Source organism: Mandrillus leucophaeus, unplaced genomic scaffold (assembly GCF_000951045.1).
Source record: "Mandrillus leucophaeus isolate KB7577 unplaced genomic scaffold, Mleu.le_1.0 Scaffold552, whole genome shotgun sequence".
Classification (NCBI taxonomy): domain Eukaryota; kingdom Metazoa; phylum Chordata; class Mammalia; order Primates; family Cercopithecidae; genus Mandrillus; species Mandrillus leucophaeus.
The window spans coordinates 1,793,201-1,820,651 of record NW_012105942.1 but is presented as its reverse complement, the minus strand read 5'-3'; the positions used below and the strand labels follow the sequence as shown (position 1 = coordinate 1,820,651).

Here is a 27,451-nt window from a genome sequence, read left to right as displayed (position 1 = left end):
CCCTAGTAGCAGTATCTCTTTTATTATTTTAAGTTTTTCTTCTGAAAAATTTGCCAAGTTTCCTTGTTTGGACAAGCTTTTGTACATGTGAAACTGAAACTGCTTCACACTAGAGTATCTGACAGTTAGCTCATATAATCTGTCAATTTAACATCTTAAATACCAAGTCATTAATTCTGATCAACTTTCATTGAATTAGAGGTAAGTATTCAGTTAACTTTGAAAGAATGCTTCATGCTATGTTTTAAAAGTAATTTTTACAGTGAACCTTAAGTCATACTTGACTCAATTTTTTTACAGTTTGGTGGATAAATGTACCCATGGTCATTTGAGCTGCAAATACCTTCCCCCAGATATCCTTAGCTATCCTAAGCTTTTTTCTTTTGGGGGCGGGCAGCTCTTGTCAAACTAGAAATTGACGAAACAATTGAGAGTATTTCTGATCTGATCATTTTGATAACAAGTTTCAACCTAAAAAGTTTATGACTAAGACATAAATCCATAAAAAATAAAGTTTATAATGGAAATGCTGACAGAACATTATTAGTATTGGTACCACTGTAGTGTAAACATTGTCAAAAATTCACAATTCATCAGTAATCGTTTTCATAGAAAACTCTTTAGTTAAGGGTTGTGTAGATAGAAGATAATATGCTCAGTTGACATGATATTTTTACCTACTGGAAAGTAGACTAGAAAACGAGAACACACAGGATAAGAAGCATATGATTAAAGATAACCAAATCATCGTATTATATCTTTTATCATTACAGAACTGCATCCTACACTATACTTTCTTGTCCTTTCTCTAGCAATGTGATAATTTACTCATAGCTTTTGAAACCTTAAGAGCTGTTCACATTACATTTTCCAGTAGGAATTGGGTTGTATTTTATGCTATTATTGGTTACATTCAGCAAGTCATAAATAGCCCAGTTCCGTGACCGGCAAGATGGAGCGTTAGACTTCAACTCACAATGGAAAAGTCTTGTTTTTTATGTGCTTACACAAGTTTGTATTCTTTCTGCCAAATAAAAGCACTGTAAAACAGATGCACTCCTCAGGCTCTTACATGATGGTGTATCAACCTTGGCTACTATGAGACAGTGAAGTATTCATCATTCATTTGATCATATGTTAATCAGTAAGTTTCTCTTTGAAATTATTCTGATTATTGGTAACTTTCTCGGTTAAAGCAGTGAATATGATTTTGAAAGAGAAAATGACATTGAAAGGAATTTTTGTTCCCAACTTCGCCTGAATAGATATTATTTTAAAATTGATTTACATCACTGAAATAATTTAAAATTAATTTAAGCTCACCTAAGTACAGTATGTTAAAATTTTGCTGCAAAAGCATTATGAGAACTGTACATGAAAAGTGTCCAGTACTACTCAATATAGGATATGAGATGCTAAGACTGAAAAGTGCTATCATTTGCCATTTGAAATAGTGCTGGGAAGGAATCGGGCATAGGTCAAGGGTTAATATTAATGTTTCTATTAATGTCATTTGCCTGATTTTTAGCTTTTATCAAAGCTGAAAATTTTAAATGAAGTTTCAGTATAGTTTGGGCTACTAGGTAGAAATAGAATTGTTAAAATATTGAATTTAAATAGTCTTAAAACAGGTTTTAACTAAGTAGGCGTATAGTTATGATGTACACTAACAAATTTAACTTTATATGTCAGTGTTTTGAAGACTTAAATTCACCAAAGCTTTCACAACACAAGATGTGAACAGTTACAGGCATAGCATCTATTGGCTTATGAAATAATCTTAGCCTAGTGATTGACAGTTAACTTTTATTCATAGATTCTGAAACTGCTTTACAAATGGTTGTTCCACTTTGTAAAACCATCTGCTATGTAGTAGAGAGTCTTAATTTTAATGTGCCTGTCTTTAAATAATTGAAAACTAAAGCAGTTTATTATTCTGAAGTAGCAGTACAGATCATTTTGTAGCTCAGATTTTTTTTTTTTTTTGATATTACCAAAATTTGCAGATAAAGCAACATATTTAAGCTGTCTTTAAACTTGATTTGAGAAATATCCTTGGCTTTAACTAAAACCACCTGGGAAATTTATAGTTAATCCTGAGAGCTCTTCTGCTATATTCAGGTACTGGAGCATTAGGTACCGTAGAGATTCCTGACTGACTTAATTTTTGACAGAAAAGTTAAGGGTCATGGCACGTGTTGAAAGAACATCAGCTTTAACTGTAAATTTCCTAGTTCTTGCTTTGTCAAAATCATAATATTTTTGCTTTCCTTTTAAAATCATTAGCTGTATGACAGTCAGTACATGCCTAAAAATATGTAAGTGAAAATCCAGTTTTTTTCTTAAATAGCTAATACTAAAAAGGGAAACTCCAAAATGACTCAGGTGCTAAAAACCAATTTTATTTAGTTTGCTCTTTTTTCCTAAAGCAGATTGATGGAAGACCATTATGGATGGAGAAATAGATGACAAATTGGTCAGTTTCCAAACTGGAAGCAAATTCCCATCACTAGTGAAAAATTCCTACTGGAAATCCTGGCTTTACTTCTTTTCACAATTTTTTCTGACTCTGTATACTTTGAATGATCTCACTCTAAATTTGTGTTGTCTGACACATTTCTTAGGTTGTTGGTGGTTGGCAGAACTAGTGAATTTCAAGCCCTGTACACAGTAGTTTTGCATGCTGATTTAAGAAATAGTCTGTAGTGTTGTCTGTTGCACTTTGCTCTGCTTCATAATGATAATTACATTTGGAGGAAAAGTATTGTAGTCTCAACCGGTGGTGTTAATATTGCTATTTGTAAACCTGTAATGTGGTTGAACTGTGGTCATGGCATTGTGTTTTTGGAAAAAATATGAAACAACCATTGATGCTTATCATTTGGATAGATGTTTGTTTTATTTGCATGCTTTAAGAAACTGCAGCTATATTGGAGCTTTACAAGTTTGGAGCTGGCAAAGAGCATGCAAAAGAGGGGATGCTATTCATTATGTCTTGTTTATTTCCAAATTTGTCCCCATTTTGCATTTTTTCCCTAAATTTGAAAAAATCATATCCCTTTTTCATGGCAAAAGACTGATAATCACACCTAAAGTTTAGGGGGAAAGATCTGTATTAGTAATTGTATTCACTAGAAGGGCTTCCAACTGCCTGCTACTAAGTCATATGACATATTTATAAAGGAAATATGAAAATGGCTTAAACATGGCTTAATATATTTCTTTTGGTAAAAGTATAGTTTTTAAATCACTTTTAAAAGCACAGATCTTTTTGCCTCTAGAAAGGGAAGCTGCATTCTCATTTTTAGTGTTTAAACTGAATTTTTTTTCTTGTTTTAGATTTTAAAGTGGTCTAATTTAAAATTAAAGCTGCATTATGTTTGGCTTCCAAGAAGGAAGAACAGAGATCAATTTTTTTCCCTTTGTGGAGGAAGTTTCCATTTCAGTGTCTGGACCAATACCACACATTGAAAACAGATGTTGAATAATTTGGTAGCTATTTAGGTATACCTCTGTATATAAAGTTAGTGTAAACTTATAGGGGTTACTTTAAAATAAAGAGATTCACATACCTGCTTTGTTTGTTCTGTCACAATATTTGCTCCCTGTAAATCCAGAGTTTTCATCTTTTGACTTAGATTGCAAAATTAATACTGCTATCCCTGTTTCATATGCCCTTTAAAATGTTATCTTTTTCCAAAGGATAAATAACAGAATTTTCTACGATGCATTGCCCTTTGTCAAATTGAAAGAATAATGTCCATAGTGGAAGTCAAAAGTTAATGGGAAGTCTGTTTTGTAGGAAAACTAAGAAAATTTTTTCTTGAAACGTATCCTGTATGATAGTAGAACATGATGCAGCTTTAATAGACTAAATCTAACCTTAACTTCTTAAGTTCAACTTCATTCCATGCTTCTCAGCCTCTTGTTACAATTAATACTCATTAACTGGTAACTTCTGAAACTAACCGAGAGGCTTTTGGAATACTGTATTTAATCTCTGCCCTACAGCACAAGCAGCGCTGCCCTGTGCTGGAGGACCAGTTGGTGGATCTGGTTGTTTATGCCATGGAGCGATCTGAGACCGAGGAGAAGTTTGACGATGGGGGAACAAGCCAACTCCTGTGGCAACATCTCTCAAGTCAGCTCATTTTCTTTGTGCTTTTCCAGTTTGCAAGTTTTCCACATATGGTGCTTTCTCTTCATCAGAAGGTATGTACTAAATCTTTTGGTCGGAGTGACTTCACCTGTTGATTACTGGATTTTAGACTGCTATGGGCATTCCCTAGTGATTTTAGAACTTGCAGAAGTTCTGAGCCCTAATTTCTGTCCTGTTCACTGCTTTTATAGTTTCTTAACTTTTTACTTTCTTGTCACTGTAAAAACAGGATTCAGTCATTCATCCTATGTATTGCCAGTGCAGGCACCAGCGGATACAAGATGAAAAGACACTGTAATATCCTCAAGAAGCACCTCACTAAAGGAGGAGATATTTTATATATACACACAACACACAAACAGTATGATTATATCTTAATAGTTATTATAATGAAAGCACATTTCCCTGCAATACAAATAGAAGGGAATAGTCCCTAAGGTTGCAGTGAGCCGAGATCACACCACTGCACTCCAGCCTTGGCGACAGAGCAAGACTCCATGTCAAAAAAAAAAAAACAAAAAACAAAAGGAATAGTCTCTATCAGAGATATCAGGGGTGGCTGTATCAAAGAGATCTTTAAGCTAACACCTGAAGGGCAAATAGAAACTTGCTAAGAGAAAAAGAAAAGTGTTTCCTACCTATAAGACCATCATTTAGAAAGGGATAGAAATGTGTGAGAACTGGAAATAAAAATATAAAGGGGAAATGGTTGGTGAGATAAGGAAGGCGGGAAAGCAAGAGCAGACATAGAGAACTTTAAATGGCCATGTGCCTGTTCTAAGGAGTTTAGATTTTGTTTTGGAGGCAATGCAGAGGAGAATGGCATCATCATATGCAAGTTGGAAAAATGCTAATGTCCACATGGAGAAAGTAGGGGTGTAGCGATGGACAGGTACAAAGCCAGAGGCAAGGAAATCAGTGAGAGATACTGCAGTGGGCTAGGTGCTAAAGGCCTAAACCAGGGCAGAAAGGAGGAGCCAGAGATGGGGGATACTGAAGTGGAATAGAACTAGGTGACTGACAGTGAATAGGGGGAGTAGCAGGAGTCTAGGCTTGCTCAGTGGTTCCTACTCTGGGAATGAATAGAAGGGAGGATGATGAATCCGAAAAAGGGAGACAAGTGGAAGACTTAAGTTTGTGGGAAAAGTCGTTTTTTGTCAAAAATTTTAGACATATTGAATGGGAATAAAATAAATGTTGTTTTATGTAACATCTCCACAGCATGGATTATCTTGGGGAAAATTTTTCGTAAATATTGTTAAAATCCTTTTAACCACCTTCTTCCAGAAACCACCATTAGTTTCTGTTTAATGTACAGAAAACCGGCCAGGGACGAGTGGGGTGGCTCACTCCTGTAATCCCAGTACTTTGGGAGGCGGAGGCCAGTGGATCGCTTAAGTTCAGGAGTTGGAGACCAGCCTGGGCAACACGGGAAGACCCCATCTCTATCCTTATTCTAAAAAGATATAAATAAATAAATAAGAAACAAAATGTACAGAAAACCAGGAAGCATTTTATGATAACCAGTCCATGATAATTTCAAATTTAAAAAAAAATCCTTTTGGTATGATAGAGTATTCCCCAGGTTTTGATGAGATTTTTTAAATAAGAATTATCCCATATTAAACTTGATTCTCATGCACACATGATCAACTTGACTATGTTCTAAAACTGCATTTTTTATATGCATAGGTGTTTTGGGGAGCAGGAGGAGATATAAGGAGATATAAGGAGGAGAAATAAGCATACATATAATACTAAAATAATTTAGCAGGTTTTGCATGGTGTGTCTTGAATTGAGACTAAGTAATTGCTAAGTGCCAAAGTTAGATGCTGACTTTCTGAGAGCAAGAACCAGGGTTTCTCCTTAAAAACAACAACAACAACAACAACAACAACAACAACAAAAAACTTCCTGTATTCATCTCTTTAAGTAGCAGCGTATACATGTATATTTAAACATCTTTTATAGTTAGCAGGGCGAGGACTGATTAAAGGCAGAGATCATCTTATGTGGGTTCTCCTGCAATTCATTTCTGGAAGTATTCAGAAAAATGCACTAGCTGATTTTCTCCCCGTGATGAAGCTCTTCGACTTGCTATACCCAGAAAAAGAAGTAAGCTTCACTGAGTAACTATTCATAACAGTGTGATGAGTAAATTATGTCTAATTTATGTTTAAGGACTTTAGTGTGATTTTGTGTATTTCTAAAGTTTATGCTAAATCACAATTGAGTATTAGGTGTAGCAAGTTCTTTCTCTACATTCTAGGTAGGTCTGCAGTTTTAGAAATGATGAAAACTGTTTTAATCTATATACATCATTGAATGGCCAGATAACAGTCTCTATTAATAGCTATTTTTTCTTTGGCAGTTGAGCCTCATTATGTCCCCTGGGTGTTTTATCATGTAAGATATTTGGGTAAAATGTGATGTATTTTGATGATTGCCATTTTCTAGAAGTACTTTATTATGAATTGTTGTTGTTGTTGAGACGGAGTTTCACTCTTGCACCCAGGCTGGCATGCAGTGGCGTGATCTCGGCTCACTGCAACCTCCACCTCCTGGGTTCAAGTAATTCTCCTGCCTCAATCTCCCGAGTAGCTGGGATTACAGGCGCATGCCACCATGCCCAATTAATTTTTGTATTTTTAGTAGAGACAGGGTTTCGCTGTGTTGGCCAGGCTGGTCTTGAACTCCTGACCTTAGGTGATCTGCCCAGAAAATTTTAAGATGAAACAAGAGTATTTCTTGATGATGGATATAACGTGGTGGGGTTACAGTAACCCCACCATGCACTAGCTGTAACCCCACCATATTATACCCATCATCAAGAAATACTCTTGTTTTGTCTTTGTCCTCCTTATCTTTTTTGTTAAAGTTGGGCAATTTTCAAGCAAATCCCAGACACCCATATCATTTTACCCATTAATAGTCAATATGTTTAATGATAATCGTTTAGGGTGCATATTTCTTAGATTTTTATATGTTCTTAAAAATTATTATGAGACTTTTAGAAAGTCTTGTTTTTAGTTACATTTATCACATTTAGTATGATTTCATGATGATGCGTTTTAATTTTTAAAAAGTAAAAATTAAAAAATTATTTTTATTTGAGAATGCTCTGCGATAGTAGGAAAAGCTTGACAAAGCACCTGTGAATTTGTGTTACTTTAAGTAAAAACATATACCAAGTAAAGCACCTTGTAATAATTTCAAAATTTTATGACTGTTAGACCTTCTGATTTGTATTATTGAATTATCGGGGCTAAAGTAAGATATGATATGCTAAAAAGAGTTATGTTAGAAATTGATTACTAAAATACACATAATTATTTAATTCTTCTCTTTCTTCTATTGTGTTATTTTTCAAATTGTTATTTTTCAGTATATTCCAGTTCCTGATATTAACAAACCCCAGTCAACCCATGCCTTTGCAATGACTTGTATTTGGATTCATCTCAATAGAAAAGCTCAAAATGACAACTCCAAGCTACAGATTCCAATACCTCATTCCTTAAGACTTCACCATGAGTAAGTTATTTGTTGCTTGATACTTATTTTTCTTGTTTAATTAATAGCGAATTGTAGACTAATATTGGTCTCGGTGTTTGTGTGAAATTTGAAAATCTCCCCATACCCACTATAGGTAAGGGCAAATACTTGAGATATATGTCATAGCAAGAGAATCTGACCAGCACCTATATCAGGAAACAGCTACAAGATTAGTCTTGCTTTTATGTATAGATTTTTACAAAAGATTTTTCAAGGCTGTTCTTCAGTTGTATATGTTATAAAGTTATTAATATAATGAAAGCCTATCAAGTTTCATAAATGTAAAAATGTTTCAGAATTTCTCAAGTGCTTGGAACTTGAGCATGAACTGACTGAGATATTCATCTGTGGGCTGCCAGGAATGATTGAGCTGATCTGGCTGGCATGCCCCTTAATATCTCTTCCAAAGTTGTGATGACTCAAAGAAGATACCATTCTTAGATAGTATTGTATTGTATTGTAGTCAAGGGTGCTAGGAATAGCCTAACTTCCCACCTAGAACTTCTGAAAAGGACTGCCACATCTCTTCATAGGATATGGCAGGGGAGTCAGACTTGATATTTCATTTGGTTTTCATTTTATGAGATACCCCTTAACCACCTTTTCAAAGTGATATCTGTAATGAAGACATTGTTGTGTTTATACAGACAGATAATAAGTAGAAACCTGGTTCATAGACTTGTGAGTTATTTCTTCAGTCTCTGAAACTTAGCCTAATATGGTGGCTGTATATGTAGTGCATACTTAACAGATACCCATTAATTGTTTATTTAAAATTATTTTTCTTCTGAAACACTACCCCAACTTCTATGTGTATTCCCACTATACGTTTCACACAGAAACTCGAATACGTATAGGAACAAAGATAGCATTAATAAATAATTGCGTAAAATTGAACTTTTAAAAAAATACAAATTAACATTATGGAAGTAATTTTCATTTTTTCTTTTTAATGGAACATGAATTTTTAGGTTCCTGCAGCAGAGTCTGAGAAATAAAAGTTTACAGATGAATGACTATAAGATTGCTCTATTGTGTAATGCATACTCTACAAATTCAGAATGTTTTACATTACCCATGGGAGCTCTGGTAGAAACTATTTATGGAAATGGAATTATGAGGATACCTCTCCCTGGAACAAACTGTATGGCTTCAGGATCTATTACCCCCTTACCTATGAACCTCCTGGATTCACTGACAGTTCATGCCAAAATGAGGTATGTTCTTTTTATTAATTTGATTCCATGTCAGGGAATTCATACGAGTATATTATAAACCTTTATTTCATGGTTTTATGTGTGTAATTTTTCATAGTCAGGTACATTTAGGGGAAAAAAATAGCTTTATTTTATTACAAAAGTAAATATTTTTTATTATAGGAATTCTAGGATAAACAAACCCAAAGAAAGTAATTGTCATAATCTCTCCATGAGAGATAAGCATTATAAAAATTTTTTGCACTTTTTTTTTTCGTTTTTTGTAGATAGTTAAGGAGGAGGACTAGTGTAGCTAGAGCTTCCAACATTTTTGAGAAGGGCTAGAAATCCAGATTTTTTATTACTAGTCTTTCAGCCTTTAAGTATTGGCTCAAATTTAAAACAACCACCGTATAGGCCACAGAGAATTTGTCTGTGGGCCTCCAAGTGGAGCATCAGTTCTGGTAGAGCTATGCTCTTTTTCAAGTGGTAACCATTGTGATAGAATTATACATGTGCTTCACTTGCATGTATAACAGATTTGAGCAAAGCCTCATTAGAACCTAACATTTGGGTCTTAGCTATGATGTGTTAAAGTAAATCTGTGACAGAAGTTATTTAATTTCCCAAATGTATTTTGATGCATCATTTGAGTAACCAAAATCTCTCAAGCTTGCTCTTATAAGTTGAACCCAAAGTTTGTTTTCCCATGAGCAGGGGGATCCGTGTGCATATTGAAAGCACCATGGAAATCGGAATGAGTCTCAGGTTGTGCAGTGCATCCTTACCAAGTGTCCTGCACAGTTTAAACACATTAAATGAATCAACTTCATTTGAATCATTTAAGTTCAAATTATACTAAGTTACTTCTAAGTAGAGTAGCGCCTATGTTTATGTCAAAAATATGGATTTTTATTTTCTTCCCTTTTTTTCTCCTCAGCCTTATTCACAGCATTGCAACCAGGGTGATAAAACTTGCTCATGCAAAGTCCAGTGTGGCCTTGGCTCCAGCCCTAGTGGAAACTTACAGTCGTTTATTGGTCTATATGGAAATAGAGTCTTTGGGCATCAAAGGATTTATCAGTAAGACAGGACTTTCTGGTGTTTATAACTATTAATCCATTCATTAACTCTAAAGGTACTTTTCTAGTTCCGGGGACACAGCAGAGAACAAGTCACCACCATGATGGAGCTTATGGAGGGGGACGTTAAATAAATGAAATGTATAATATGTCAGGTGATACATGTTATAGAGAAAAATAAAGCAAAAAGGAATAGGAAGTTTGAGGGTGGGAGGGGGGGTTTGTTGCATTTTTAAGTAAAGTGGTAAGAAAAGGTTAATGTGCTAGGTGCCTGGGATGTGGTGAGAAGGATAGACATTGTCCCTGTCCTAATGCAAATGGATTCTGCCTGAGGCAGTAATGCTGTCCTCCAGTGCATACAAAAGGCTGACTGGCAGTAAAGAAGGAATTCTCTTAGATTGCAGAAAATACATTATAATGTCTGTTATTTATTATGTAGTTCTAAAATAATAGATACTTTCTAATATAGAAGTGTTTTTCTGATTCATCATAATTCCAGCTTTTCATGAATACAGCATAGTTTTAATTTTAACCATAGTAAGTCTTCCTAGATAACTGATTGTTGAATAAAACTTTCTCGGGGGTAGGAGGAAACAAGGGCAGGTGTAAAAATACAGTTTTTTGTATTAAAAAGCGAACCTCATACTTCAAAAGGTATGTAACATTAACTGTCTAAAAATAAAAGATACCAGAATTGAGAAGATTAATGCTTTTTCGTATCTTGTCTCATTTTGTTTTTCCAGATAAACATGATTATCACTTGCCAAGTCCCAGGAAAAAATAATTGATATTATAGTTAGGATCTGAATTTTTCCTTACTGTTAAAGTAGAAAATAAGAAAATGTGGAGAATATATATGTGTGTGCGTGTGTATTTTCGCAATCAAATCTTTATATTTTACTCAATGTGACTTTCTTCAACTATCTTTTAATGCATAGCCTTTACTAATTGGTACCTTAAATTGTCTTTTTCCTCCAGGTCAGCTTTTGCCAACTGTTTTCAAATCACATGCATGGGGGATCTTACATACACTCCTTGAGATGTTTAGCTACCGGATGCATCATATTCAGCCTCATTACCGAGTTCAGCTCCTGAGTCATCTTCATACTTTGGCTGCAGTTGCACAAACAAACCAGAACCAGCTCCATCTTTGGTGAGCTCATTGAAGACCATCTTTCCTTAAGATTTACTAGAAACTTTCTTAGAGATGAGGTTCTTAATCCTTTGCCTTATAGGTTTTTTTTTTTTAATTCATCTGTCATAAAACTTCTCTGCTTCTAAAGTATTTTGTTTCCAGTATAGGAGCAGAGTCCAGCTTTTTAAATAGAAACTGATTAAGATAGTTGAGTCCTTGCTTCAGGATCTTTGGACTGAGAATTAGTACTTTCAGGGTATTTATTATTATGTTGTAACTTAGCCCTTTAGAATGCTGTTTTTAGGTATACTTCAGATTATGGTTAAAGTATCATGTCACGTTGATTTTGCTTTAAATTAAAATATATTTTAGATAGAAAAATATAATTTTTGAAATGCAGTATCTCCAGGTGAAATTTTTTAGTCCTATAGGCGACAAGTCATCTTTTTCAAATGTGTAAAAATGTCAAGATTTTCACTATAAAATTGGACACATTAGGTTTTTTAAACAAATTAAGCAACATTTATTCTCACACAAAAGTGTTTTTTTAATTAAAGAAGGGATAGTCATATAGATTGCATGTTTTTCCATTGTAATTAACCTTAGAATTAGATTTAATTCTATAATTCTGAAATTTTTTTACATTTCTTTTTTTTCTCCCACTTTTCAGTGTCGAGAGCACTGCTCTCAGGCTTATAACAGCATTAGGTAGCTCAGAGGTACAACCGCAGTTTACACGCTTCCTTAGTGATCCCAAAACAGTGCTCTCAGCAGAATCTGAAGAACTGAACCGAGCCTTGATATTGACCTTGGCTAGAGCAACTCATGTAACAGGTACGGTGACTATGTGACTACAAACAAACAAAAACAGATGAATTAAAGTGTGCCGTGATTCTACTAATTACTATGGGTATAACATACTAAAAAGATACTTTTCATTTGTTCAAAAAAAGCCAGTTGTTTTGATATCTTCACTATTTCATTCATTTATGGAAGCTCTTTTGTGTAACATCATTCTATTAATAACTGGGTTGAGCATCAGTTTTCAGTTATCTTCCATAATTTTAAAGTAGTAATTCTTTAAGCTTTTTGGTCTCAAGACTGCTTTACACTCTTAAAATTGAAATTCCCAAAGAGTTTCTGTTTATATGGATTATATCTATGGATATTTATTCTATTAGATAGTAAAATAAAGTTTAAAAATATTTATTAATTTGTTTTTAAATAGTAATAATAAACATTACATGTTAGCATATGATGTTATGAAAAAAAGTGTATTTTGTAAAGCAAAACTTTAGTGAGAAGAGATACCATTGTTTTACATTTTTGCTTCTCTAATACCTGATGTAAAGGAAGACATAGTTTGGATTCTCATCTGCTTAGACACTTAATCCATTGAAGTTTTAGTTGAAGTGAGTAAAAAATGTGGCCTCACACAGATGAGGTTAGAAAGAGAGGAGTATTTTAATAGCCTTTTCAGATCGTTGTGAATGTTCTTTGACATCACATGGAAAAATGATAGTTGCTTAAAGGTTAGTTGCAATGTGGAATCCAAAACCCTATCAGTGAACTTCATGTACTTTGTTACATTGTAATCTGAACATCTGTTTTGTACATTTAGTGGATTTTTAAATCCGTGCATGTTTTGTAACTTCATGAGTTATTCATTTTGAAAATATTGGTTCACTGAGTTACGTAGATCTAGCAAATGTTGACATTTTATCATACAGTATCAGAAAATTACATTTGTTAATATCACTGCAAAGTTTATTAGAAAAATCTAAGTTTTAGAATGCTGTCATGTCATGGTGGTAGATACAGGTTTTCCAAAATTTCCATTTTTACTTAAAAGGTCAAATTTTATCATTGGTAAAAGTTACTATCATTTGTTTTCCTTGAAGTGACAAGCTCATTTTGTTAATTTTCAAGAAAATGTCTGCTAAATACTTAAGTCTAGCTAACTATAGTTTTCTGTCAGACATTCTTTCAAGTAAAATTGGAATTAAAAAAAAAAATGCAGCTGATTTAACTCAGTAGTCAGTCACACAAGTGTTTTTCCTCAAAACACCCATCAAACTTTGGAACACTAGGCATATGCTTCCCATTTTGTTAAATATGATATTAAAAATAAGTGTCAAGATTGACACTGGCACTTTTCTTTCACTAAGTGCATGTGGTGGAGAATACAAAGCCTTTTCATCTAGTTTGGCACCACTGTTTGATTTGTGCTTAGGACCAGCAGTTTTACCACCATTGCTTTTGCACCGTCAGTGCTCATATCTAGTAAAAAAGCCAGTGATATCTTTTTATTATTATTTGACCTCACTGAATCTTTGAAGGGCTACTGGGGAATCCCTCAGAGGTCTGAAGGCCACACTTTAGAACTGATATTTTAAAGAGATAGTTACTGATTTTAGCAACCTCAAATACGTTTATGTAAATTGTTGTTTTATGTAAAGAACCCTCTTCAATTCTGAGATTTATACATGCATTATGTAATTATTTCACTCACCAAAAAAGACATCTTTCTTTATTCTGTTCCCTTGGCCAAATAAAGTACTACTAAATCAGTGTCAAAATAAATGAACAGTAGTGGTGGACCTGTACCATTATCACTGGTACTCTGTAACCTCAAAAAAAAAGAGATTCCAAATGTCTTTTGTCATCTTTTCATAAATTGTTCTCATATTTTCTAATGTGATCATCCAGATCACTCAGAAACTAAGCAAATTTAGGTTCTAAGCTGGATATAACTAGTTAAGCAATGAATGCACTACAGTGAAATTCTCAGTGTACTTAATTATTATTTTTGCTATAATCTTTTATGAGTTGTGGATACAATCACTTATATCTGGATTACATCTATTTGTCTATGTTTAGATTTTTTTACAGGCTCTGATTCAATTCAGGGAACTTGGTGTAAAGACATACTTCAGACCATCATGAGTTTCACTCCTCATAATTGGGCTTCACACACCCTGAGCTGTTTTCCAGGCCCACTACAGGTAATTTTGTCTTGAATTACTTATTGAATACACATGAAATCCTTCTTCCCATTCACAGTGGTGTTCTAGAGTGAGTCTTGGTGACATCTGAATAAAATTAGCTTTTATTTATTTTAAAAATTATTTAGGGGCTGGGCATGGTAACACATGCCTCTAGTCCTAAATGCTTGAGAGGCTGAGGCAAGGGGGTTGACTTGAGCCCAGGAATTTAAGGTTACAGGGTACTATGGTCACACCACTGCACCACATCCTGGGTGACAGAGCCAGACCCTATCTCTAGGAAAAAAAAAAAAATGTCGTTACTTCCAAAATCTCTCAAGTTGTTCTGTGTCCTACTTTGGGACTGGGCATGTTTCTAAAAATTTAATTTTTGTGGTTTCACCTTAGTTAACAGTTTTAAGGGAAGGAAGAGTAGGAAGAGGAAAAAAAAGTGAAAAAATTTGAAAAAGAGAAAAAAATAGTTAATGGTTTCAGAATCTCATGAAAATTAACATAGTACCTGAAAATTTTTTCTCTCTCATAGAACTGAAATGGGGAGAAGTATAATGTAATGGAGCTTCACAGAGTGCACATATATGACACTTCACTGAATTTTTTTTTTACTCCCAGAAAAACTATAAACCTGGCTTTTCTAGTAGGGAGAAAGGCAAACCTCATCTGTCTTCTCCTTTTCAGAAAAAATGTTAGGCATGATGAACGTCCATTTTTCGTAACTCCTGTTAGGGCTAGAGCATTTGTTTTCAAATTTACCAAATCACCTGGAGGGCTTGCTAAGCTACAGATGGCTGGGGCTTCTGATTCAGTAAATCTGGGATAAGGTCTGAGAATTTTGCATTTCTTGTAAGACCAGATGATGCTGATACTGCCGGGTTGGGACCACACTCTGAGAATCACTGGGCTAGTGCAGTGGATTTTCCTTAGAGACACTAACATATGTAGCCAAAGGGTAGAGACATTTCATTCTTTTTTTTCTTTTTAAGACTGGTGGAAGTATCAACAGATGATTGAAGAAGCTTTAAATTCAGGCTTGCTTATAATTTCAGTTTAGGAAATCTAGGAAAAGGAATCTTGGAGATAATCTAGTCAAGCTTATGTATTTTCCAGATACAGAAATTCAGGCCTTAATTGCTGAATTGCTCAAGGTCACCTAAAGTTTATTAATGTCAGAATCAAGTCTAGAGCTGGTTTATTAACTGCATATCCGGTGCTCTTTCTACTATAACCAATGAAATAAACTTCTGATCCTCTTTTTAGGCGTTCTTCAAACAAAATAATGTGCCTCAGGAAAGCCGTTTTAATCTGAAAAAAAATGTGGAGGAGGAGTATAGGAAGTGGAAGTCAATGAGCAATGAAAACGACATTATTACTCACTTCTCTATGCAGGGCTCCCCTCCTCTCTTTCTTTGTCTTCTCTGGAAAATGCTCTTGGAAACAGATCATATTAATCAAATTGGCTATAGGTAAGTCAAAAACCTAATTTGCATTCCATTTGGCAAATTGTTGTATCCATACAACAATAGAGTTTATGTTTTACTCTCTGCCTTCCAGAGTATTAGAGAGAATTGGAGCCAGGGCCTTGGTAGCCCATGTGAGGACGTTTGCAGATTTTCTGGTATATGAGTTTTCTACATCAGCAGGGGGTCAGCAACTCAATAAATGCATTGAAATTCTTAATGACATGGTATGGAAGTATAACATTGTTACACTGGACAGATTAATTCTCTGCCTGGTAAGAATAAATATATGTTTCTAAGCTTATTCTCTTTTAGATCAAGATGTATGACTAATATATCTTATGCCAATCTGCTCTATATTGCTTTGAAGGATTTAATGAATTTATACTATATCAAGCATTACTGTCACTTCCCTAAAGAACTACAAATTTTCCAATTTGTTTTTTTTCGTTTTTGCTTTTTTGTTTCTTGAGACAGGGTCTCACTGTGTCACCCAGTGCAGTGGTGTGATCATGGCTCACTGCAGCCTTAATCTCCTGGGCTCAAGCAATCTCCTCCCGCCTCAGGCTCCTGAGTAGCTGGGACTACAGGCATATGCCACCATACCCACCTAATTTTTTTTTCTTTTTAACTTTTTTATAGAGATGGAGTTTCTCCACGTTGCCCAGGCTGGTCTCGAACTCCTGGGCTGAAGCAATCCTCCCTCCTCAGCTTCCCAAAGTGCTGAGATTACAGGCATGAGCCACTGCTTCCAGCCCCAATTTCCTTATCCATTCATTTAATAAGTACATATTGAATATCAACTGTGTTCTATGTATAGAAGGTATAGAAGTAAATAAAATAGATGTGGTCCTAGCCTTGTGATACTCTAAAAATATGAGCTATTAGACCCTGAGTTGATTTTCCAAAACTCCCACTAGAGGCAGGTAGTAGCAGTAAGTCACTGTGTTTCTTTACAGAGTGCTAATATAACCATTTCTGTACACTTTGGTAGCAAACATTCCCCAAATGTTTTTTTTTTTTTTTTCCGCTCTCTTGACTTTGGTGTCTATTTCTGGTAGATTTCTTTTTTTTTTTTTTTTTTTGAGACAGAGTCTCGCTCTGTCACCCAGGCTGTGTGATCTCAGCTCACTACGAACTCTGCCTCCTGGGTTCACATAGTTATCTTGCCTCAGCCTCCCAAGCAGCTGGGACTACAGGCGCCCACCACCATGCCTGGCTACTTTTTTGCATTTTTAGTAGAGATGGAGTTTCACCATGTTAGCGATGATGGTCTTGATCTCCTGACCTCATGATCTGCCCGCCTCGGCCTCCCGAAGTGCTGGGATTACAGGCGTGAGCCACCGTGCCTGGCCTTCCGGTAGATTTTTTAAAAAGATGCTGAGGTCGGCTGGAAAATGCCACATTGAAAAAAATTCTATGGTGGTGATATTTGGAGTGGCATAGTTTAACGTTAACCCCTTAGCTGTGGAGCATAGATATAAAAGTAGTTATTATATTTTAGGGGAAATAATGTAAGTCTATAAATCAATAAGAGAACAGGATAAGGTGGAGGTGTAGAAAAAATATTTCCAGGAAACAGTGAGAAATCTTATCTGCTTAGGTGATAGATGTGAAAGATAGATTAAATTTTTAAAAATAAAGATGGACATCCCAGGCAGAAGGAATAGTAAACCAAAATAGGCAAGAAAGGTCATGTATGTTTGGGGAATACTGAACAGTTGGTTTGGGATAGACTAGACGTCTAAGGAAATTATGGTGGTGAGATTTTACTTTGTTAAAATTTAGGCTTTCAAATGGCCCTCATGGTTTCGCACAGATTGAACATTTTCATATAATTTTTCTGTTGTTCTTCAAAGGCCATGCGTAGTCATGAAGGAAATGAAGCCCAGGTTTGTTATTTCATAATTCAGTTGCTGTTACTCAAACCAAACGATTTTAGAAATCGAGTAAGTGACTTTGTGAAAGAAAATTCCCCAGAGCACTGGTTACAGAATGACTGGCACACCAAGCACATGAATTATCACAAGGTACTAGTTCTAATTAGTATTTAAAATAATACTTTTATAAAACCATACTTGAGCATTTGATGAACTGATTTGGCCGTTTTCTCTCTGGTTCTAATGTTTTTTCTCTGCTCTATATAGAAGTAAGTTAGCTCTCTAAACTTCTTCAAGGTTTGAGAATATCTGTAACATTGAGAATAAATTGAAACTGCAGTTTAGTGGACATAAGTACTTGTATCAAAAGAAGTAAAGTATAATGAGGTATAATTTAAAATGTTTCCTTGTAAAAACAAATCTAAATGTTTTCACGTTTAGCTCTTTTAAGAAATTTTTTTTAAAAAATGCTCTAACCATTTATCATCTTCTCAATTCCACAGAAATACCCAGAGAAGTTGTATTTTGAGGGCCTTGCGGAACAGGTGGATCCTCCTGTACAGATCCAGTCTCCCTATCTGCCCATCTATTTTGGGAATGTGTGTCTTCGATTCCTTCCAGTATTTGATATAGTAATCCACAGATTTTTAGAGTTGCTTCCAGTATCCAAATCATTGGAGACTCTACTGGATCACCTAGGAGGCTTATATAAATTTCATGGTGAGCTTTTTCAAATTTTAATTTCATCTAATACCTCCATTATCAAAAGTGGGCTGGGCAGGACCAGATGGTAATAGTGGCTCTAAAGGTTTTATTTAAATTTTTTTAAATTGAAGTGTTTTGAGGATAAGTACTGTGGAGGGTGCCATGAAGTATAAAATATACAACATAAAAATACAAACAAAAGTGTAAGTTCAGAACAGGGTGATGTTACTATAAACTAAACAGATCTTGGCAGCTTTCTTGGATGGGTAGGATTTGAACTGTGTAGTAGTAGCAGGGAAAAGACAGCATATGAGGCAGAAGGGATCATTTGGGGGAAATCATGGAGGAGATAAAATAAGGTATATTTGAAGAAAAATTGCTATGTTGGATTGAATTGAAAATTCTTACCAGAGAGTTCTAGAAATAAGGTTGGAAAGACAGATTGTACCTAACTTAGGTCACCTTGTATGCTAGGCTGATTTTATAATTGCAGATAATAATCAACTGGAAGTTATTGAGTATGATCATGGCATAGGAAACATTATTTCAGAAAGCTACATTCAGTTATAGTTGGCAGCAATCTTAGGAGGAAGCCATTTCAAGGACATGTCAAAAAGCTCAGTTGTGTGATTAGTATCTAAGCAACAATGGTTGCATTGAAAATGACAGAAAAGGGACAAATGGTCACAAAAGACGGAACAGGACTTGATTGGCTGATTATAAGGAGAATATTGAAAGAAAAAGACAACTCTAAAATTGTAAGCATAGTAACTGGAGAGTGGCAGGGTCAGTGACGGAAATGTGAAGGTCCTGGAGCAGCCACTGTGGGAACAAAGTGTCTGGCGGGCAGTCCTGCTTCATCTTTAATCTAAGATACCTTCCCTCAAAGCAGAAGTATGAATTGTGTGTTAACCCGACGGAATAGGCATAAAGTTCAAGTGAGCATTCTTTTAAAAACATTTTTCTTTTGGATTAGGTAATATACACACTTGGTGGGGAAGAGTATACAGTGAAAGGTAATTAGTCCCATCCTGGCCTCCAGCTAGCCAGTTTCTTTCTTTAGGAGGCAGCCAATGTTACCAGTCTCTTGCCATCCCCTCTTAGATATCCTGGGTGGTTTTTTTGTTTGTTTGTTTTTAACACAAGTAAAATATATTACACATATTATTCTGTACCCTGTTTGTTTCAACTTTATCATGTATTAGCATCGGTCATTTGTGTTAGTACATAAAGAGCTGCCTCATACATGCCATAATTTACTTTATCAGTCCCCTGTTTTTGACCTTTTAGGCGATTTTTCATCTTTTGCTAGTGTAAACAGGGCTGCAGTGACATCCCTTGTTGTATGTCAAGGGATTAAAATTTATGCAGGATAAATTTTCAGAAATGGAATTGCTTCCACTTAAATAAAAACAGATACAAATACAACTGTATATTACTAGAAGCATTCTGAGTCTTCTGCTTATCCTCAGATTAAAATATTCATAGTATACAATTGCCCAGCATGTGAAGTTGTGTCATAATCTTCTGAGCTGTTTTCCAGTTATCTGGAAAGCAGTCAGTTTTTCACAGTTGTTAGTAACCAGTTAAACATTGTGGTGGTATGTTTTTTTCTTGGCAGATCGTCCAGTGACTTATCTGTATAATACTCTGCACTATTATGAAATGCACCTGAGAGACCGCGCATTTCTCAAGCGAAAACTCGTGCATGCGATCATTGGCTCTCTCAAGGATAATCGACCGCAGGGCTGGTGTCTAAGTGACACTTACCTGAAGTGCGCTATGAATGCACGAGAGGAAAATCCTTGGGTTCCAGATGACACCTACTATTGCAGATTGATTGGCAGACTAGTCGATAATATCCTTTTTATTGTGATTTTACAGATTCTCCAGAAATAATGGTATTTTGATTTATGAGAACATATTTTTGCTTTTTAAAGTAATTTTTTATATATTTCAAGGTTTTAATTTTTTTAAGATCACTTCCATTTTCATCTCTGTAAAGGTTTGAAATCTTAAATTAGCAGCATCATGCCAGATAGGCTGAAATTCTATTAAAATTTTTATTTTAGAACTTGAGGATAAGTGGTAAGAAAAAATATATTTAAAAATAGACTTTATGGAGATTCGTTTCAAAGAAAAAATCTTATTCTTAAATACTGTGTTTCGCAGCACATGTATCTGTGTGCTGCTGGAGAACGTAGGATCTTGTTACTTTAAAAAAATTAATGTTTGTATTATAAATGATAAATTTTTCTTTATGGAAAAGGTATATTTTAGTGAAAATATACTTGTATGTTTATTTCTTCATTTTGATTTTATGTTTTCAGTTATTAGCACTCTATACTCAATGTCTATAACCATACCACTATGTTACTAGGTAGAGAAATTCTACATAAATGAGCATGACTTATTTTCCTACACAAAGGAATTTATTTTCTGAAGCAACAGAATGACTCATTATAAAATAATTTTCATATTAATGTCTTATAACTATTAAAAGAAATAGGCTTATGAAACCTAGGTATACCTTGGTTGCATCTGTGCCTATTATGTCATATTTATAAGAACCCACCTGTAAGACCAACCATTTATGTCTGTGGTTAATCACATGGTTGCTCTTAATACATTTCAATCATGTCAAACTCATTTGCATTTGGTTTGTATTTGCCTCTTAATCTCTCTAAGTGTAGATAAATCACTTCTTGGCAGCTCATAATCAGATAAATTGATAATCAGATGAGATATTCCAGTTGTTATTGCTTTAACTGTGTGTACCTATGGCTGGCAAATCTCCTGGTCCCTTTCCAAACTGTGACTGGAGATTCAATGAGTTTCCCAACCCAGCTGCGCACGCTCTCCATGTTACTTGTGTGGAGCTCATGGCCTTGGCAGTTTCAGGCAAAGAGGTTGGGAATGCCCTTCTAAATGTTGTCCTGAAAAGGTATGTATTCTGGTTCATGCAGTAAGATTTGTTGTTTATTTGTAAACAGAATGGTATTTTATTTGGAGCTTTAAGACAAACCTGTTGCTGAAAGGCTGATGCACATTGGATGATGACTGTTTTCTGGTTCCAAATCTTGTCTTTGTGATATAGGAGTTATGGAATGTGCCCTGGACAGGATCCTAAGATCCGGGTTTGTTCCTACGTCTGCTCATTAATAGCAGTTTGATATTTAGTATAGGCATAATGTTAACTTGTCACTTAAAACAAGATTCTCTTCATCTTGTTTTCAAGATTCTTTTAAAAATTAGCGTGAAGTATGGGATAATGATTGGGGAGGAAGTATTTTTAAAAAGCCTTCTTGAGTTTTTATACTTACTACATTTTTATTCAATAAAAAATTCCCCATTGTTTTATTGAAATGGATTAGTTGTCGATCCTCTGAATTAGATATATTATTTAAAAATAAGATCTGTTGTCAACCATCTAAAATGTTTTTATAAATTCATACTTAAACATTGTTTTTTGCCGGTTGCAGTCAGCCTTTAGTGCCAAGAGAGAACATTACAGCATGGATGAATGCAATTGGTTTGATCATCACTGCCCTACCAGTGAGTTAATAATTGTGATTCGTGCTTAGTGATGAAATATAGCCAGCTGTTCCATGTCAGCAAAAAGAAAAAGATGCATATAGGATGCAAGTTAATGAAGTATTTTATGTTTTTAAAGTTTTTTCATATTATTACTGCTTTAAAAATCTACAGTGACTAGTGTTTGCCTTTCTGTATTAGATCTAAATATATCTATGTGACTTACAGGTCTCTGCATTTTCTGGTACTACCTTACCTATCCAACTTTAGTTTTTACATCATAGCCTGATCTACTCTTGGCCACTTAACGTGTTGTATATCTACAGCTTTTGTTCCTGCACATAGTGCTTAAGACATGTTTTAGGTACTTCTGAATGTGAGTGAATAAGACATTTTTCTTATTCCAGAGCTTACTTCTTTCCATCACCTTCTCTAAAGCCTGTTCATTCTCTGCTAGCTTAGAGCCTCCTTTCTCAGTGAATGAAGCCTTCCCTGACTTTTCCAGCTCACATGAAGACTCCTTTCTTTGACCTCCACACACATTTTTAACAAGTTTATTATTTTTAAATAAATAATAGAATTATAGATTTATTGTTTGATAAATTAATTGATTTACTGCATAGTATATATCAGGTACCTAAATGAGCTGGACAGATACATGTATGGAGCCCCCTAACTCACAGGTACTTCACCCAGGTTGTTACTGACTTAATTTGACCAGTTACAAAGTCACCCAACTGTATGTGCAGAAGCTGGAGAAATAGAAAACTTTAAAGAATGAGAAAACACTATTACTTTAGACTTTGGGGTGGAATGCTGGATAAGTGATATTTTTCACTAGCCTTCCTCCAATTTTAAAGGAGCCGTATTGGATTGTTCTTCATGATCGAATTGTGAGTGTCATCAGCAGCCCCAGCTTGACGTCTGAAACAGAGTGGGTTGGCTATCCATTCCGCCTCTTTGATTTCACTGCCTGTCATCAGTCCTACTCTGAGATGAGTTGTAGCTATACATTAGCTCTCGCACATGCTGTGTGGCACCATTCTAGCATCGGACAACTTTCTCTCATTCCAAAGTAAGTATAATAATTTCTTAAAGAAATTTAGTAGAAATACAAAAAATTAACTGAGTGTGGTGGTGGGTGCCTGTAATCCCAGCACTTAGGGAGGCCGAGGTGGGTGGATCACAAGGTCAGGGATCAAGACCATCCTGGCCAACACGGTGAAACCCCGTCTCTACTAAAAATTAAAAAATTAGCTGGGCGTGGTGGTGTGCTCCTTGTAATCCTAGCTACTCAGGAGCCTGAGGCAGGAGAATCACTTGAACCCAGGAGGCGGAGGTTGCAGTGAGCCGAGATCACGCCACTGCACTCTAGCCTGGGTGACAGAGCAAGACTCCATCTCAAAAAAATAACAGAAAAAGAACAACTTGCAAAGTAAGTTGATCAGAAAGCTCCTTTTGCTTCAGAATTGTTTTTTAAAAATTGACTTGTATGTGCTAGTAATAATCTAATAATCTAGTTTTCCACTATAGTTTGAAGAAGCTTAGTCAAATGCATGCTTTTTCCACAATATATCCCTAAAGTTACCTTTTAAACTGAATAACTGATATTATCCTATTTCCTGATAGTCCTACTCTGAGATGAGTTGTAGCTATACATTAGCTCTCGCACATGCTGTGTGGCACCATTCTAGCATCGGACAACTTTCTCTCATTCCAAAGTAAGTATAATAATTTCTTAAAGAAATTTGACATAGGCTGGGTGCGGTGGTTCATACCTGTAATCCCAGCACTTTGGAAGGCCGAGGCGGGCAGATCACAAGGTCAGGCGATTGAGACCATCCTGGCCAACATGGTGAAACCCATCTCTACTAAAAATACAAAAATTAGCTGGACATGGTGGCGTGTGCCTGTAACCCCAGCTACTCAAGAGGCTGAGGCAGGAGAATCGCTTGAACCAGGGAGTTGGAAGTTGCAGTGAACCAAGATCGCGTCACTGCACTCCAGCCTGGTGAGAGTGAGACTCCATCTGAAAAAAAAAGAAATTTGATGTATTTCATTTTTTTTCTAATCTCATTAACAGATGAGGTATATACTTCATTCATTAGAACAACTCGTGGCCGGGCGCGGTGGCTCACGCCTGTAATCCCAGCACTTTGGGAGGCTGAGGTGGGTGGATCACAAGGTCAGGAGATCGAGACCATCCTGGCCAACATGGTGAAACCCTGTCTCTACTAAAAATTAAAAAATTAGCTGGGCGTGGTGGTGTGCTCCTTGTAATCCTAGCTACTCAGGAGCCTGAGGCAGGAGAATCACTTGAACCCAGGAGGCGGAGGTTGCAGTGAGCCGAGATCACGCCACTGCACTCTAGCCTGGGTGACAGAGCAAGACTCCATCTCAAAAAAATAACAGAAAAAGAACAACTTGCAAAGTAAGTTGATCAGAAAGCTCCTTTTGCTTCAGAATTGTTTTTTAAAAATTGACTTGTATGTGCTAGTAATAATCTAATAATCTAGTTTTCCACTATAGTTTGAAGAAGCTTAGTCAAATGCATGCTTTTTCCACAATATATCCCTAAAGTTACCTTTTAAACTGAATAACTGATATTATCCTATTTCCTGATTATTTTTCTTGACCATAATAATGGTATTAATTAGATTGAAATTTCTTGAGAGTGGCATTTCTGTTAGGTTATTCTCTTTTTATTTCAGATAATTCACCTATCAGTAGTTTTACGATTAAGAATGACTTAAATCTGATTTAAACCCCATCTTTAGTAGAAATACAAAAAATTAACTGAGTGTGGTGGTGGGTGCCTGTAATCCCAGCACTTAGGGAGGCCGAGGTGGGTGGATCACAAGGTCAGGAGATCAAGACCATCCTGGCCAACACGGTGAAACCCCGTCTCTACTAAAAATTAAAAAATTAGCCAGGTGTGATGGCGTGTGCCTGTAATCCCAGCTATTCAGGAGACTGAGGCAGGAGAATTGCTTGAACCCGGGAGGCAGAGGTTGCAGTGAGCCGAGATCGCGCCACTGCACTCCATCCCAGACAACAGTGTGAGACTCCATCTCAAAAAAATAAATAAATAAAAATAATCAAATGAAAGTAATAGCCAGTGAGAGATGTGAGATTAATTAGAAACATTATTGTTACCAAAGTAAAAGGAACTTTTTAAAAAATGTTTTGTTATAATACTTTGTAAATACTGTATTAACAAAATTCAAACAATTTAAATGATTTCAAGTCACAGGAGATTTTTATTTTTATCTTCAAATTTTAGGTTTCTCACTGAAGTGCTTCTTCCTATAGTGAAGACTGAATTCCAGTTGCTTTATGTATACCATCTTGTTGGACCATTTTTACAAAGATTTCAGCAAGAGAGAACTCGTTGTATGATAGAGGTAAAATATAATCTGGATTTCCTGTGACATGATTAAATTCTGAAGTATCTATTTAGGTTTTTTACCAGTGTTATTGAAACTGCAGGTCACAACCATTAGTAGTGAAACTAGTTTAACAGGATCCAAGAGCAACTTTAGAGGACTTAGTGTGCCAGTAATGAATTTAGGGTGGGAGGTATTGAATTGGAGATGCAGGGGAAATACCCATTATGAAGGTTGAGAAGAGGTTAAGGATGGAGAAGTACACTTGAGATCTTACATGCAGAGGAACTAATTAAAATCATGAGAATGGATGAAGTCAGTCACTTCTAACAAGATGTTGAAAACAAGGAAAGCACCCAGGAGTAGAACCTTAAAGCAAGAGCTACCAAATGGAACTAAGAAAGTATAAACCAAAGGATCCCTAGGAGTGGAGTTATCCTAGACATCAAGAGATGGTGTCTAGAAAGGGGATTGTTTATCTCTTAATTTTAAGATAAATTACTAAACTATGAAGAGAAATTTTATTTAAGCCTTATCAGGGGCATTTTGTAGCACTATAGATTCTTTTATAAATGCAAGCCATATCATATCTCATGTGCATAGAGGTATGTATAGTATATGACAGCTCTACAACAAAAACAGTATCCCCCAGTGTGAGTGTTATAATGGAGCCCAGCTGCATCATGCTGAATTATTGAATCGCTTTTAATCACTTAAATAATTTTACATTTTTTGTTAAATAGATTGGTGTGGCGTTTTATGACATGCTGCTGAATGTCGACCAGTGTAGCACCCATTTAAATTACATGGATCCCATCTGCGACTTCCTATATCACATGAAGTATATGTTTACTGGTGATAGCGTGAAAGAGCAAGTAAGTTGAATTTGTTTAATTATTTTTAATGATGTTTAATTTAGAAAACTTGAACATATAGTAATAGACTTTTTTGGTTTGAGTGATTATTTTTATTTTGTCTTATTTTTTTTTTAAGGAAAATGGGTGGGTTTGAGACCTTTTTAGGCAACAGAGGGATATTATTCTAGATGTAGTATTAAAGTAAATACATGTTATAATTCCTTGTACTTTTCCCCCAAAAGACCTAGAGGGTTAATTAATAATAATCTCATTAGGGAGAAACAGTGGGATATGGCTGCTGAAATACGAGCAGAGAGGTTGTTGTGTTATGAGAAAAGGAGGTCCTGCTTCTCCTAACACTCATGGTGACATTAGACAAACCACAGCATAACTAGAAGACTAAAGTCAGGATTCTAGACTAATCCTGACTAGAGACTAACTCATGAAGAGCGTTTAAAGAATATGGGAATACTTAACCTGAAGAAAAAAAGTCCTAGGGCATTATTTATGCCCTCAGCATTTTGGAGGGTTTTCATTTGGAATAGGGATTAGATTTGTTCTGTGTCACTTTAGAGGGTGTATGAATTCTGGGAAAGTTAAAGGGAGGACATCCTGACTTAGCATATGAAGAGGAACTTCCTAATAGGGATGTCTGAAAGTAGAAAAAGACCTTGAATCATAACTGATTCTTTGGGTTGAGATACCCCTCCCAATTCTTTGGGTTGAGATACCAAGGAGGTTGACTCCTTTATGTCTCAGCAGCAGTGTCAAAGAGAGTTGACCTGTTCTCTCTCATGTAAGAAAGAGAGAAATTATATCGGCTTTTGTTACAACACGGAACATGCAGAGAAACTATAAAAGAAATTGATTGCTTTTTTTAAAAAACGTATTCTTTACATTTGGGCCTAAGAAACTTTAACACAAGGGAGTACAGAAAGGAAAAGGTCAAAGAGCATTTGAGTAAAGCTAAGAAAGCTGTGAAACGACTTGATGTGTTTGTCTCCTTAGTGTTTTTCAAAAGAGTAGATCTAATATTATTTAGTTAATTCCAAGTGTAAATCAAAACAAAAATAATTAGTTTTGTATATAAATGTTGCAGACATGAGTTATTCAAAGAACTTTAAAATATAATTATGCTTCATGCTTCTGTAAAGATGGCATTTTAAAAGAATGATCAGCTTGTTGGATGTATGAAATTTCCAGTGTAAACTCTGCTAGCTTTTGGTAGTGGGATGACTGGCTAGCTAGATAAGTGGATATGCTTTTGTAAGTATATGCCTATATATGAATATACATATGGTTCATGTACAAACATGCATATAGAATATATAATGGGTGTGTGAGGGAGAATGTGTTGTTTCTCATGCAAGAAAGAATTGTATCTGCTTTTCGTAAAACACAGAACATGTTGAGAAACTTCTCATCTACCCCATGCCACTCCTTAGTTTATTGTCTCAGGATATGTGTAAATCCTGCTTTAAATGTGAGAAGTTGAAATTCTCTGA

General features: G+C 35.5%; 1 protein-coding gene across 6 annotated transcripts in view; it reads left to right on the top strand.

Moving 5' to 3' along the window:
* MED23 (mediator complex subunit 23) overlaps positions 1-27,451 on the top strand; it is a 60,577-nt gene that overhangs the window by 18,751 nt on the left and 14,375 nt on the right. For all 6 annotated transcript variants that reach the window (XM_011998034.1, XM_011998032.1, XM_011998033.1 and 3 more), the window contains 18 exons: positions 4,012-4,212; positions 6,132-6,275; positions 7,546-7,691; positions 8,684-8,929; positions 9,849-9,991; positions 10,969-11,143; positions 11,796-11,959; positions 14,006-14,130; positions 15,385-15,590; positions 15,679-15,859; positions 17,444-17,614; positions 17,968-18,184; positions 19,791-20,027; positions 20,948-21,113; positions 21,652-21,724; positions 22,564-22,778; positions 24,987-25,107; positions 25,833-25,964. In XM_011998034.1, the coding sequence (XP_011853424.1) occupies positions 4,012-4,212; positions 6,132-6,275; positions 7,546-7,691; positions 8,684-8,929; positions 9,849-9,991; positions 10,969-11,143; positions 11,796-11,959; positions 14,006-14,130; positions 15,385-15,590; positions 15,679-15,859; positions 17,444-17,614; positions 17,968-18,184; positions 19,791-20,027; positions 20,948-21,113; positions 21,652-21,724; positions 22,564-22,778; positions 24,987-25,107; positions 25,833-25,964 (3,063 nt within the window). The remainder of the gene's footprint in view (positions 1-4,011; positions 4,213-6,131; positions 6,276-7,545; positions 7,692-8,683; positions 8,930-9,848; positions 9,992-10,968; positions 11,144-11,795; positions 11,960-14,005; positions 14,131-15,384; positions 15,591-15,678; positions 15,860-17,443; positions 17,615-17,967; positions 18,185-19,790; positions 20,028-20,947; positions 21,114-21,651; positions 21,725-22,563; positions 22,779-24,986; positions 25,108-25,832; positions 25,965-27,451) is intronic.